This window comes from Haliaeetus albicilla, chromosome 31 (genome assembly GCF_947461875.1).
Source record: "Haliaeetus albicilla chromosome 31, bHalAlb1.1, whole genome shotgun sequence".
NCBI lineage: Eukaryota > Metazoa > Chordata > Aves > Accipitriformes > Accipitridae > Haliaeetus > Haliaeetus albicilla.
The window spans coordinates 2,111,669-2,124,825 of NC_091513.1; the positions used below are offsets into that span (position 1 = coordinate 2,111,669).

The 13,157-nt window shown below is 51.7% G+C and overlaps 2 protein-coding genes across 2 annotated transcripts; one reads left to right on the forward strand and one right to left on the reverse strand.

The window, feature by feature from the left end:
• Nucleotides 1–1,070: 1,070 nt before the first annotated feature.
• LOC138683168 (olfactory receptor 14A16-like) lies at nt 1,071–2,233 on the reverse strand. Its single transcript, XM_069774695.1, has one exon. It carries the CDS (start codon nt 2,231–2,233, stop codon nt 1,187–1,189), a length of 1,047 nt encoding a protein of 348 aa, XP_069630796.1. The 3' UTR covers nt 1,071–1,186.
• Nucleotides 2,234–11,526: 9,293 nt separating this feature from the next.
• On the forward strand, nt 11,527–12,483 carry LOC138683185 (olfactory receptor 14A16-like). The gene has a single exon (XM_069774716.1). The coding sequence runs from the start codon at nt 11,527–11,529 to the stop codon at nt 12,481–12,483; it is 957 nt and encodes a 318-aa protein (XP_069630817.1).
• The last annotated feature ends 674 nt before the right edge of the window (nt 12,484–13,157 follow it).

Genomic DNA, 13,157 nt, shown 5'->3' on the forward strand with positions numbered 1-13,157 from the left:
CATGTATTTGGGAAACAGTACGGCACTCTCGTCTCAAGGGATCCTGTCCGTGACGCCAATTTAAATGTCCCGATCCAATGTCGGGGAAGGTTTCGATATGATCCCAAGAGCGAGATTAAGACACAAACGAGGTCAAATGCCATATACCCAGAAGAGCTTTTATTATCAAAAGTATCAAAAGTGGAAAATGGTGATGATAGGATAGAATGGAAGAAAAGGTAGAAATTAAGCGAGCAGTTGGGATAGGATTGCAAGGACAGTCACCACCACGGATCCAGGGGCATCCCGTTGGTCCTCAATCTTCAATTCTTTGGTGGTAAAAAAGGCCGCCACAGCTTGTCTCTATGGGTTTTTATAGGGCATATTTCGATAATGTCATGCGCTGCAGGTTTGGTCTATCACATGACCTTCGCGTTATCGACACCAGAAACCAGTATCTTATCAGCTCCAGCCCCGTTTCCTCCCCTGGATGCCTCAACGGCCAGGTAATCGTCCTTAAGAAGTGTCCTGCTTAAACAGGTCATCTCGGAGACAAAGGGCTCGAGATAAGCAGTTCATAGTTCCTTGAGATGACAGCCCAGTCCCTCACACCTAATAATCTTTGAGGCAAATGCTTCAAGATAACAATTCAGTCTCTTACACAGTCACTGCCCACCTCAGGCACATACGGTTCCTGGAGATCCCCCAGGCTCTCCAGGCATCTCCACACTCCTGGGGGATGTCCTCTGCCCTGTCATGTGTGCGACAGCCCTGGGTATGTACCACAGTGACAACTCACCATCTCCACTGTCACCACACACCAGTGGGAAGGTCAGAAATCCTACCCTTGGTCTCCAACAGCTACCTACATGACCATGAGCTTTTCTCTTTGAAACAACAGGCCCTCTTGGCATGAAATTCCTTTGTACTATTGTTGACATCAGCTCAGGAAGGACAACTCCATCTTGAGGAACTGCACTGGGGATATGATATTTCGTTACAGAGATGCTATGAGAGAGTCAACTCTGACCCAGTGTTAGACACAATCTTATACAGTTTAAATGTGAGACAGAGAAGGTTCATTCCTCTGGAGAGTGAGATAAATACAGAAATTTATGCAGGAACATAATAGCAAGATGTAACAATGCAAAAAATATTAACAATTGTAAGAAACAAAGTACAGGCCTGCAATGGGAAAACATGGGAGTCATTTGTGGAGAGACACAGAAAGTTTATCACTATTGAGAAACATCCCTGAAATCACTTTCCTAATGCCATCCTTGAGCTCCTGGTTCCTCATGCTGTAGATGAGGGGGTTCACTGCTGGAGGCACCACTGAGTACAGAACTGCCACCACCAGGTCCAGGGATGGGGAAGAGATGGAAGGGGGCTTCAGGTAGGCAAATATGCCAGTGCTGATAAACAGGGAGACCACGGCCAAGTGAGGGAGGCACGTGGAAAAGGCTTTGTGACGTCCCTGCTTAGAGGGGAACTTCAACACGGCCCTGAAAATCTGCATATAGGACAGCACAATGAAAACAAAACACCCAAATGCTAAACAGGCACTAACCAAAAGAAGCCTGGCTTCCCTCAGGTAGGAGTGTGAGCAGGTGAGCTTGAGGATCTGGGGGATTTCACAGAAGAACTGGTCCACAGCATTGCCCTTGCAGAGTGGTAGGGAAAATGTATTGGCAGTGTGCAGCACAGCATAGAGGAACCCACTGCCCCAGGCAGCTGCTGCCATGTGGACACAAGCTCTGCTGCCCAGGAGGGTCCCGTAGTGCAGGGGTTTGCAGATGGCAACGTAGCGGTCATAGGCCATGACAGTGAGGAGAGAGTACTCTGCACCAAACAAGAAGAATACAAAGAAGACCTGGGCAGCACATCCCAAGAAGGAAATGGCCCTGGTGTCCCAGAGGGAATTGGCCATGGATTTGGGGACAGTGGTGGAGATGGAGCCAAGGTCAAGAAGGGCGAGGTTGAGGAGGAAGAAGTACATGGGAGTGTGGAGGTGGTGGTCGCAGGCTATGGCAGTGATGACGAGGCCATTTCCCAGGAGGGCAGCCAGGTAGATGCCCAGGAAGAGCCAGAAGTGCAAGAGCTGCAGCTCCTGCATGTCTGCAAATGCCAGGAGGAGGAACTCAGTCATGGAACTGCTGTTGGACATTTTCTTCCTCTGGGCAGGAGGACCTGTCATAGGAGAGAAAGACAGCGCCAAGTTATGGGAGACTACTCTGAGCAACATCAAAGCCATTTCCCACAGGCCCTCCCGCTCCCACACACACAGACCCTTTTCTCTTTCTAGGAGACCTTCCTTCAGGCCTGTGGTTTGAGCCCTGCTTGGCTGGTCAAGTGTGCAATGAAGAGCAGGGCCTCTGCCCATGGGCTCTTGAAAAGTCAGCCCTGCTCTGCAGCAGTGGGTTCAAGGGAATGGTGGGGGCAGGGGCCAGTCTGCCATCCCAGTGCTAAGGAACCACAGTGGTAAAAGAAGTTTAAGAGTTCTAGGGTTTTTTACAGCTCCCCCATGGCCCCTGGGGAGTTTTCGTGGCTCTCAGAAACCCTCATCATTTCTGCTGCACTCAGTGAGAACAGAGCGAGTCCTGCGAGGCAAGCGGATTGCCTGTGGCTTAGTGCAGAGGAAAGGGAGCTGGTCTGTCCCTCCCTTTAGTTCCCAGTTGTGCTGTGCTTTCACCATTCAGAGATGGAGGGTGATCATGCTCCCATGTTACCCTGAAAAGCCACCAGAAACTGCTGAGAGCAGAGACATCCACTGCAGACCACCAAATGTCTCACCCTTTCTGTAGGTCTCAGAACCCTGCTTCAAGCCAAGGGCACACATGGCTCATTTCACAAACCTAACAGCATTTCCTCAGTCAGAGCCTCTCTGTGGTTTTCCATGGGGCTTTCAGATAACACAAAGCTGCTATAGGACAGGTTTGCATCCTGCAGGGCAGCTGACAGCTTGGAAGGACACCCTGAGGTGATAGCCAAGTGACCCGATGTGATGGCATCTCTCTAAGGGGAAATCAACTCATGCCCCAGCCCACAGACAGCATTGACCATAACCCCACAGACTACGGGAAAGCTGGGACACTTCTTCCCATGGACATACCTCCACGAAAGGGCCTACAAGATCAGTGTGTGACTCTGCAGCTGAAAGTCCCATCCCCAGAGAACCTGACAGCAGGAACAAGATAACAGTACACAGACAAGTAGAGAAACAAGGAACAATACAGTGAGGGTCTGGCTGAGAAAGGCAAGGGGAGAGGCAGCTGGGCACTCGGGAAAGTGTCACCCTTACCCAGCTGTGCATGCCACCTCCCAGACACCAACAGTGCCAGGCAGTTGCTCTCAGCCCCTGGGCTCTGCAGAGGGAACTGGGCACGTGGCTGGAGAGCTGCACTGTGGCTCTGCTGGAGCTCTGGCTGCTGAGGAGATGGTTCATGCCTTGGATCCCCCCGCTCTGAGGGCAGAGGCTTTGCTGTGTGGAAGAGGAGGCAAGGGGGCTTGCTCACAGGAATGGGTCTGCATTGGAGGGGATGATGGAGAGATTTCTGAATTCTCCCTCCCACAGCATTTCTGGTTTTAGTTTCCTCTCATTCCCTGGTCAATCCCCTGCTGCCAGAAGATTTTCCTCCTGGGAAGTGTTTCCCTGTCACTTCTCAGACACCCTATCCCAACCTTTGTGCACTCACCTTGGCCCTACAGAAACGTGCCTGCTGGCAGGGCACTGGCTGGGTCCATGTTCCTGTGCAGGTGGAAAAGTGCGGGTTAGAACAACCCTGCTGCATCCAGCAAAGGTGATGCTGGTGCTGTCCACAGGCAGAGGAGTAGCTAAAGGCACTTTAGGTGGCTCCTATCAGACCTACTGGTGACTCAAAGTTACAGCTCAGGAGTCTCAGGGACTTATTCAAGCATGAGAGCTCCTTTTCCATTTCTCCCCACAAATTGCCCAAGGGAAGGAAAGAGAAAACACAGACTCAGAAAAGCTTCTTACCTTTATAGCAAGCCCTGCCTTTACCTTCCCCTTGAAAAGTCTCCTCAGAAATGTCCTGTGGTGTTCTGGAGCTGTGAGAAGGCCTCACCCACGCAGCACCTTCTCAAACCAGAAGGACCTTCTCCTGCCAGGACTTCTTTCTTCCACCTACAGCTTCTCCCTGCACTGCTGTGGGGAGGGGAGGGCAGGAGAGCTGACCCTGGCAGGAGACAAAGTCCCTGGCACGCAGACCCCTTGGGCACAGGGTCCCTGCTCGGAAGAACAGAACTGGGCACCCCTGGCTGCACACCCGGCTTCACACCCCTGCAGTCATTCGCCGGTGAAAGGAGCCAACATGTCCTGTCCTTCTGACGGTGCAGCAGGGAAGCTGTACTCCAAAGCACATTTATTTTTTTCTATAGCAAAGAAACTGTGAGAATCCTCCTAACAGACCCCACAGGCTCTGGGATGTGCCAGCTTTAGGAGGTCATTCCAGGAACTGCCCCTGCATTGCCCTGCAGCCAGAGACTTACCCTGTGAAGGGCTGTCAAGATTTTTCTCCAGGTCATCTCTCCTCTGTCCTCACACCCCACACTGCCTTTAACCTCCCTCTCCCTTCCCTCCTCTGCCCTCGGTGCCTGCAGGCAGTGCCCTCAGCCCTGCTGTGCTTTGCAGAGGAGCTGCTCCTGGGCAGAGCTGTCTCTCTGCAGTGCTGCCTGCTTGCCATGAGCTCCCTCCAGCCCAGGAGCCCAGCCCAGCTCAGCAGCAGAGGACCAGCCCAAGGCAGCCCTTTCTCTGCCCCCTCTGGGCTCCCTCCAGGTGTCCCTGGGGCTCCAGGGGAACCTGCTGGGAAACAGGCTGAGGCAATCACTGATGATCCTTCCCTCAGCTACAGAGAGATGCTTCTTTCAGCACTGACATTTCTCCCATCTGAAAGAGTGAGGTGTAAGAATCACCTTTTCATTGTTAGGGAGGGAGGTCTACCCAGCCGGCGCCAGTTGGGAGGCCATGTCTACCCCATCCGCATGGTTAGGGAGGCCAGGTCTACCTTGTCCTTGCCAGTACGGAGGCCAGGTCTACTCTGCCCGCGCGGTTAGGGAAGCCTGGTCTACCCTGCCCCCGATGTTAGGGAGGCCATGTCTACCCAGCCCGCGCTGATGGGGAGGCCAGGTCTACCATGCCTGCGTTGTTAGGGAGGAGGTCTAACCCACCAGCTCCAGTCGGGAGGCCAGGTCTACCCTGACCTTCCTGGCTCAGAGGCCAGCTCTACCCCGCCCACGTGGTTAGGGACGCCTGGTCTACCCCACCCGCCTGGGTATGGAGTTCAGGTCTACCCTTATTGCACAGGTAGAGAGGCCAGGTCTACCCCACTTGCGCCGTTCAGAAGGCCTGGTCTACCTGGCCTGTGTGCTGCAGGGAGGCCAGGTCTACCTGGCCCACACGTATAGGGAGGCCAGGTCTACTCCACCATCGCCAGTCGGGAGGCCAGGTCTACCCTGCCCACTCGGCTAGGGAGGCCAGGTCTACCCTGACCTTGCCCATAAGGAAGCCGCCTCTAACCCCCTCGCATGTTTAGGGAGGCCTGATCTACCCGGCCTGCATGGATAGGGAGGCCAGGTATACCCCACCGGCACCGGTCGGGAGGCCAGGTTTACCCTGCCCCTCGCGGTTAAGGAGGTCAGGTCTATCCCTACCTCGCCGGTAGGGAGGCCAGCTCTACCCCACCCGCGCAGTTAGGGAGGCCTAGTCTACCCCACCCGCATAGGTAGGGAGACAGGTCTCCATTCATGTCCCTCTACTCTCAACCCCTGACAACTCTTTCTCCCTTGTCCTCCACACACCTAATGATGCTATGAAGAAAACACATGCCACTGATGTCCACTGCCTGGCTGGATTGCAGGCTTACCTCACCCAGGGACTTTCTCAGGGGTACCTTGTGTTCCTGGAGATTGGCCCAAGGTCCTGCACAGTCACCTCAGGCAGCAAACTCCTCTCATGCAAGCCTGGCATGGCCCTGGCCTGTTTTTCTCAGGTGTTGGGAACTGCAGGGCTTGTTGTCTTTCTGAGCATCTCATTTCATCATTACCCTGACACCTGTCATCCTTCCCAGCAAGTTTTTTGCTCTGAAGAAAGGCCTTTGCATACGTGGGGCTCCAGGGTGCTTAGTTCCAGTTTCCCGCATGTGAGAAGTCTTTGCTGAGTGGCTGGAAACCAAATGCGCATGCATGCCCTCACAGCCTGAGACACAGGCAGGAGGATCTGGAGCCCCTGATTCCATCACAGAACTTCTGAGGGAACCGCTGTGGTGACATGGTGGGTCAGGTTGCACAATTTTGGGTACTGTGAAGGATAGAGACAGGTCCTTTCGGAGACACTGGGGGATGGTTGGGAAAGGTGGGAGAATGAGGCTGGGGCATGGCCTCTGTAAAGGATGGGGCAACTCGAACACATATGGTGGGGTAGACAACAGGTTGTGCAATCATTACTGGGTTAGGAACAGATGACGCACCACTGATGGTGACATGAAGGTGGGAGTTAGAACCACTCAGTCAGGGTGAGGACGTGGACAAAGTCTTCTGTAGGTAACCTGAGGAAGTCTCCAGATCAGCAAACCTTGCCCTCACTGGACGGGCAAAGTGACTGGGTCCAACAGCCCCATTGGGTCCTGGAGAGTCTCAGGGTCGACTTCTTATCACAGCAGCCAGGTGGGCCAGGAGGCTGAGTCAGGGCTGGTCAGGGACATTAAAGTGTCAGCCTTGGCTGCAGTGACCGTGAAGTTGTTGCGTCATGGTTCTGAAGGGAACTGAAGCCAGAGAGTAGCAGAGCTCAGGTTTGGGATCCCAGAGAAGCAGACCTTGGCCTGCTCAGGGCTCTGGTGGGAATACAGGGATTGTATTAGGAGACTGAAAGCTCCCCCAAAGTTCAAGCTAGCAAGGGATGTCAAGGGCAACAAGATGAGCCACTACTGCTTCCTTAAGAGTTGAAAACCAAAGAAAAGTAAAGTGGGCCACTACTGGATTTAGAAAGAGTAAATGCAGGTAGGTCTGACGTACACTATGACTTCTTTTCTGCTGTCTTTCCCTGCAAGGTCTCCCATGTCTCTGTTGCCCTCAGGCAGGACTCAGACAGGAGGAGAACAGCCAGCAGTGGATGAGGACCAAGTCAGGGGCTACTTGAGCAGACTCACCTCTTTAGATGGCCAGCATCCAAGGGTGCTGAGAGCGCCAGCCAACACCATTGTAAAGACATTCTGCATCATCTTGGAATGGTGATGGAGACTGGGGGAGGTCCCAGACGACTTGCAAAGAACAAGAGATGCATGCATCTTCCAACAAGTCCCAAAGGACGAGCTGGGGAACTAAAGGCTGTTTCACCTCACTTTGGTGAGGGTGTGTCACAGCCCTTGCCCTTCTGAATCCCATTTCTGGGAACCTGAAAGGGAGAGTGACTTGAATTAGCAAGGGTAGGTCATGCCTGGCCATCCTAGCATCTTTCTGTGATGAACAGGACTGCTTTTCTAGATGAGAGGAGAGCAGTGTCTATCATTTCCCTGGATTTCAGCAAGGCTTCAACACCATACCCCCTTTATATGCTTGTGCATTGTATCCAATTAAAGGCATTACAGTCTGGATGGCTGGTTGGATGGTGGGGTTTGGAGGGTTGAGGTGAACGAGTGCTTCTCTGCCTGCAGACCAGTGACACCTGGAGAACTGTAAGTGTTCATCCTAGGATCTGTCCTGGTTCATGTCTATACCAATGCCCTGGAGGAACTGACGGAGTGCACTCCTGTCAGGTTTGCAGATGCCACTACAGCATGGAAGAGCCAGTCAAGTTGCTGGAGGGCACTACTGCAATCCAGAAGGATCTAGAGAGGCTGGAGTGTTGTGGTTAATCATAGTAGGCAGCTCAGCCCCACAGAGCCACTTGCTTACTTGACGCCAGTGGGATGGGGGAGAGAATCAGAAGGGTAAAAGTGAAGAAAACTCGTGGGTTGACATAAGGACAGTTTAATAGGTAAAGCAAAGCTGTGCATGAGCGCCAAGCAAAATAAGGAATTCATTCACTCCTTCCCATCGGCAGGCAGATGTTTAGCCATCTTGAGGAAAGCAGGGCTCCATCAGGCGTAACGGTTACTTAGGAAGGCAAACACCATAACTCTTAATGTCCCCCCTTCCTCTTTCTTTCTCCAGTTTTTATTGCTAAGCGTGACATCTAACGGACTGGAATATCCCTTTGGTTAGCTGGGGTCAGCTGTCCCAGCTGTGTCCCCCGCCAAATTCTTGTGCACCCCCAGCCACCTCGCTGGTGGGTTGGTGTGAGAAGCAGAAAAGGCCTCGATGGTGTGCAAGCACTGCTCAGCAGTAACTAACTCATCCCTGTGTTATCAGCACTGTTTTGGTCACAAATCCAAAACACACAGCCCCATATGAGCTGCTATGAAGAAAATTAACTCCATCCCAGCCAAAAACCAGGACAAGATCCCCCTCTTATTCCATACTGCTTACTGCATTCTCAGGTCTCACAGTATCCAATACAGCCTCAGTAACCATCACCCCCTTCACAGCCTTTCATTTAAACACAGATATCATTCCCCTATTCTGTGGACCACCCCTGCAAAATGGGCACAAAGTGTCCTTTGAGTTCATTCAGTCTGTGGCTTGAGTTCTGTCTGTTACGGTGCTCACTCGGGACAGTGTTGGTCTGCCTGCTGATCCTGACCCGTGAGCTCACAGAAAGCCCATCACCTGTCCCAAGGCAGAGATCCATGCATTCCCATTGCTCTCTCTATCGTAAACGGCATCTCCCCCTCCTTGCCTTACAAGCCTGTCCATCCCTGGCCGCACTCCTGCTGTGTGCTATCTCACACCGTCTCTGCTCTCCACATGAGACTGTCTCTCACTGTAACCACACACAGACGTCTAATTCCTCCTCTTTGTTCAGCACGCTGCGCACATCAGTGCACTGACACTTCAGAGAGGTGCCCGGTAGCTCTGATTTCCCTGAAGGATACCACAGGACCACAAAACTACAGTAGAGGTTTGAAGGGACAGGACTGGACCCACTATTGACCCCTGCAGTGCACCACTGGTGACTGGCCTCTAGCGAGACCTCGTGCCACTGGTCACCATCCTGTGGGCCTGGCCATTCAGCCAGTTTTCAATCCCCCTCACTCTCTGCTCATCCAGCCTCTCCTTCAGCAGCTGCTTTGTCAGGATTTTATGGGAGACAGTGTCGAATGCCTTAGTCATCTACCAAGGCAGCCATTTCATTGGAGAAGTTTATCAGAAGTTTGTCAAATAAGCATGGCATTTCCTTTCATCGGCTGTACTCTGGGCCTCTGTGGTGTGTTGGTTGGGGTCTGGCACTTGGAGGGCCATGATGTTATGCCATTGTGTAGCCCATAAAGATTTGGCCACCTCAAAAACAGGGAGGATAGGAGGGAAGTGCTACCAATTCTGGACATTGCTTGGTAGCAAAGAAATAATAGTGGGCTCTATCCAACTTCTCCAACCTCTATCGCTCTCAGCTCTGTTTAGTTATGAAATGCAGATGTCAAATGTTTTAAAATAAACTTGTCCTGAGAACACTTTCACCATTCAACGTGTTCATAGGTAATGCATTTCAGAAATGACTGTATAAATCTAGATTTATGTAGAGGGAGAGAAAGGGTGATCGGCTTGCTGTTCCATGTCAAAGGCCAATAGAGAAATCAATCCTGAGGATTTATAGAAAACCCTCAAAACTCTGAAAATGAAGACTTCTTACACACTTATTACCCTCAGCACTTTTCTGCATATGTTTCAATGTGTACCTATCATCTCCATTGAAGGGTTCATGCAGTTGCCCACACAGGAGTGGCCACTGCCTCCAGGATACCCTGAGGGAGAAGAAGACCTCATGCGGGATGGAGAAATGTGCAGCAGGACCAATGGCAGAACTTCTGGAGCATGAGCTGTTGGACAGGCAGGGTGTGTCAAAGCCTCTTGGCTGAGACAAGTGTTTTCTCGCCCTTGACTAGAAAGGGAAGCCTGGGCAGTTGCACCCAAGGTGTCTAGTGTTAGAGGCGATCACTCTTATGCCTGCCTTCACCTACAATTGAGACACCTATAATTTTCCAAGCAGCAAATGAAAAATCAGTCATCTAGATGATGCAGAGTCTGCCTGAAAACGTTCCTGTAACCCAGATATGTTGGGGTTAGTGCAGATTTGGCTATTTAAAAGGGAGCATTTCATTCCCTTTGTCTCTTTGCTCCCCTCTGTGAATCAAGGCAGCTCGTGACTTCAGTGTGTGACACACTGTGTGCAGAAGAGCGAATATGGAGAAACAAACAAAGTCCAGGACAGAAAATGTTTTGGGAGGTCGTGGGTTCTGTGACTAAACACAAACTGTGTTTTCTGTTGGCCTAAGGTTATCCTCTGTAGGAAGCAGGTTTCAATGGAGGTAATGTGGACTTAACACCTAGCTGAAAAATGTCTTTTATTTTAAATTTAACTCTGCCTTCCTTGGTTTTCATATGTAGGCAATTGAGAAACACCCTTCTGTGTCTGTGTGCCACTCATTCTCCAAGTAACACAGGTGGGAATTGGTGCCCATGGGCTGAAACACACAGCTACAGACTTCAGTGGAGGTAGCTCAGATTGGACCAGGGCTGCTCCAAGTCCCAGGTGGCTGATGAGAGACATGGTAGGTTGGGGGTAGGGATGAAGACTGACCATAGGTTGTGGAACATAAAGGCTCTGGATTTTCATATCTATTCACACTGAATTAGGAGACGCACAGGATCAATATCAGTTAGAGATTGCTGATAGCAATTCATGTGTAAGCAGAGAAATAAGGTGGAGAAAAAGAAACCCTTTCTTGTTGTTTAGTGTTCATATCATTTCACTTTGATTACACTCCTGAAACTGCTCTTATTAACCACATCAGAATTGAAGGCTTAAAAGAAAACTACGGAAAGCGACTTGACTTGTTAGGGTGTTTGGCATGTTAATGAGGCCTCTGGTGCTGACCTCCTGAACTGCAGATCCTGAAAGACCTAAGAAGCCCCTACAGAAGTAAAAGTCAGTAGCAAGCCTCCAAGTTTCCAAGAGTGTTAGTGGGCCCCAGTGAGGGCCATCCCTGAAAAGGCCATGGAGGGGATGACCAGAAAAAGACCGTCGCTGTAAAAAACCCTAGAACTCTTAAACTACTTTTGCCCTGCTGGTTCCTTAGCACTGGCAGTGCAGATGCTGACAAGCCCTTCTGCGTTAGGAGCGGTTTCAGCTGACAAAGTCACACACCAGACTGGCCCCTGCCCGCACCGATCCCATGAACCCACTGCTACAGAGCAGGGCTGACCTTTCAAGAGCCCATGGGCAGAGGCCCTGCTCTTCATTGCACACTCGGCCAGCACCAAGCAGGGCTCCAGCCACAGACCTGAAGGAAGGTCTCCTAGAAAAGGAAAAGGGTCTGTGTGTGTGAGAGTGGGAGGGTCTATGGGAAATGGCTTTGATATTGCTCAGAGAACAATGCCCTGCCTCTTCACTGTCTTTTTTCTACTTTGACAGCACCCCATTCCCAGAGGATGAAAATGTCCAACAGCAGCTCCATCACCCAGTTCCTCCTCCTGGCATTTGCTAACACGCAGGAGCTGCAGCTCTTGCACTTCTGGCTCTTCCTGGGCATCTACCTGGCTGCCCTCCTGGCCAACGGCCTCATCATCACCGCCATAGCCTGTGACCACCACCTCCACGCACCCATGTACTTCTTCCTCCTCAACCTCGCCCTTCTTGACCTTGGCTCCATCTCCACCACTGTCCCTAAAGCCATAGCCAACTCCCTGTGGGACAACAGGGCCATCTCCTACCCAGCATGTGCTGCCCAGGTCTTTCTGTTTACCTTTTTGATCTCAGCAGAATATTTTCTTCTCACTGTCATGGCCTATGACCGCTACGTTGCCATCTGCAAACCCCTGCACTACGGGACCCTCCTGGGCAGCAGAGCTTGTGTCCACATGGCAGCAGCTGCCTGGGGCAGTGGGTTTCTCAGTGCTGTGCTACACACTGCCAGTACATTTTCACTACCCCTCTGCCAAGGCAATGCTGTGGACCAGTTCTTCTGTGAAATCCCCCAGATCCTCAAGCTCTCCTGCTCAGATGCCTACCTCAGGGAAGTTGGGGTACTTGAAGTTGGTGTCTGTTTAGACTTTGGCTGTTTTGTTTTCATTGTGCTGTCCTATGGGCAGATCTTCAGGGCCGTGCTGAGGATCCCCTCTGAGCAGGGATGGCACAAAGTCTTTTCCATGTGCCTCCCTCACCTGGCTGTGGTCTCCTTGTTTATAAGCACTGGCAGTTTTGCCTACCTGAAGCCCCCCTCCATCTCCTCCCCATCCCTGGACCTGCTGGTGGCAGTTCTGTACTCGGTGGTGCCTCCAGCCATGAACCCCCTCATCTACAGCATGAGAAACCATGAGATCAAGGATGCCCTGAGAAAACTAATGACTGGATGCTTTTCAGAAGCAATAAACTACCTCTTGTCTTCTGCATAGTACTTATATCTCATTACAGACCCAACCTGTCTTTTTCTGGTCTTTTTATGGTGATTTTGGGTGTGGTTTTACACCTTCTATTTCCCTTTGGTTTACTTATCTGAATGCTTTCCACAAAGAAATGTCTTTATTCCTCTGGTTTCTAATTCACAATCTATCCTGCTTTTGTGTGACCTGGAGGCTGTGCAATTGAGGAGCCATAACCTCTGTGTGTTTAAACAAAATAAAGGGCCCTGCAGTGTCTTCTTTTTCTGAGATCCTTCCTCCAAGACCTTCTCTGCAGCTGCAGGGAGCAGTGCCTGTGTGCAGAGGGGAAGAAGAAAAGAGTCCCGGCACAGCAGCAGCGCCAGGGATCACCAGTGCTTGGTCTTTCCTGAAATGGTCTCTTCCCACTGCCATGCTTTCCTTCTGAACCCTTGGGTTGGTGGAAGGCCTGAGTGCTCTTCAAGCTTGGTTAGAGCCCTGCGGTGTGTCAGGCCTGTGACTGCAGGCAAGGACAGGCAATGGGCACTTGTGTGACAGAGCTGGCCTCCATAGCAGCACTTCCATCATACAAGGGGATCTCCTCAGGCCTTGTGCCACGGATGCCCCCCAGCCCTGGGGCTCAGCCCTCTCCACCCCCGAGGAGCTGCTGTGCCCTTCAGAGGGTCTGGGGCTGTGGGGTGAGTGCCCAG

Excerpts from the sequence above, each read along its gene's own strand:
- LOC138683185 (XM_069774716.1), top strand. The coding sequence starts at position 11,527 with ATGTCCAACAGCAGCTCCATCACCCAGTTCCTCCTCCTGGCATTTGCT.
- LOC138683168 (XM_069774695.1), bottom strand. The coding sequence starts at position 2,233 with ATGGCTTTGATGTTGCTCAGAGTAGTCTCCCATAACTTGGCGCTGTCT.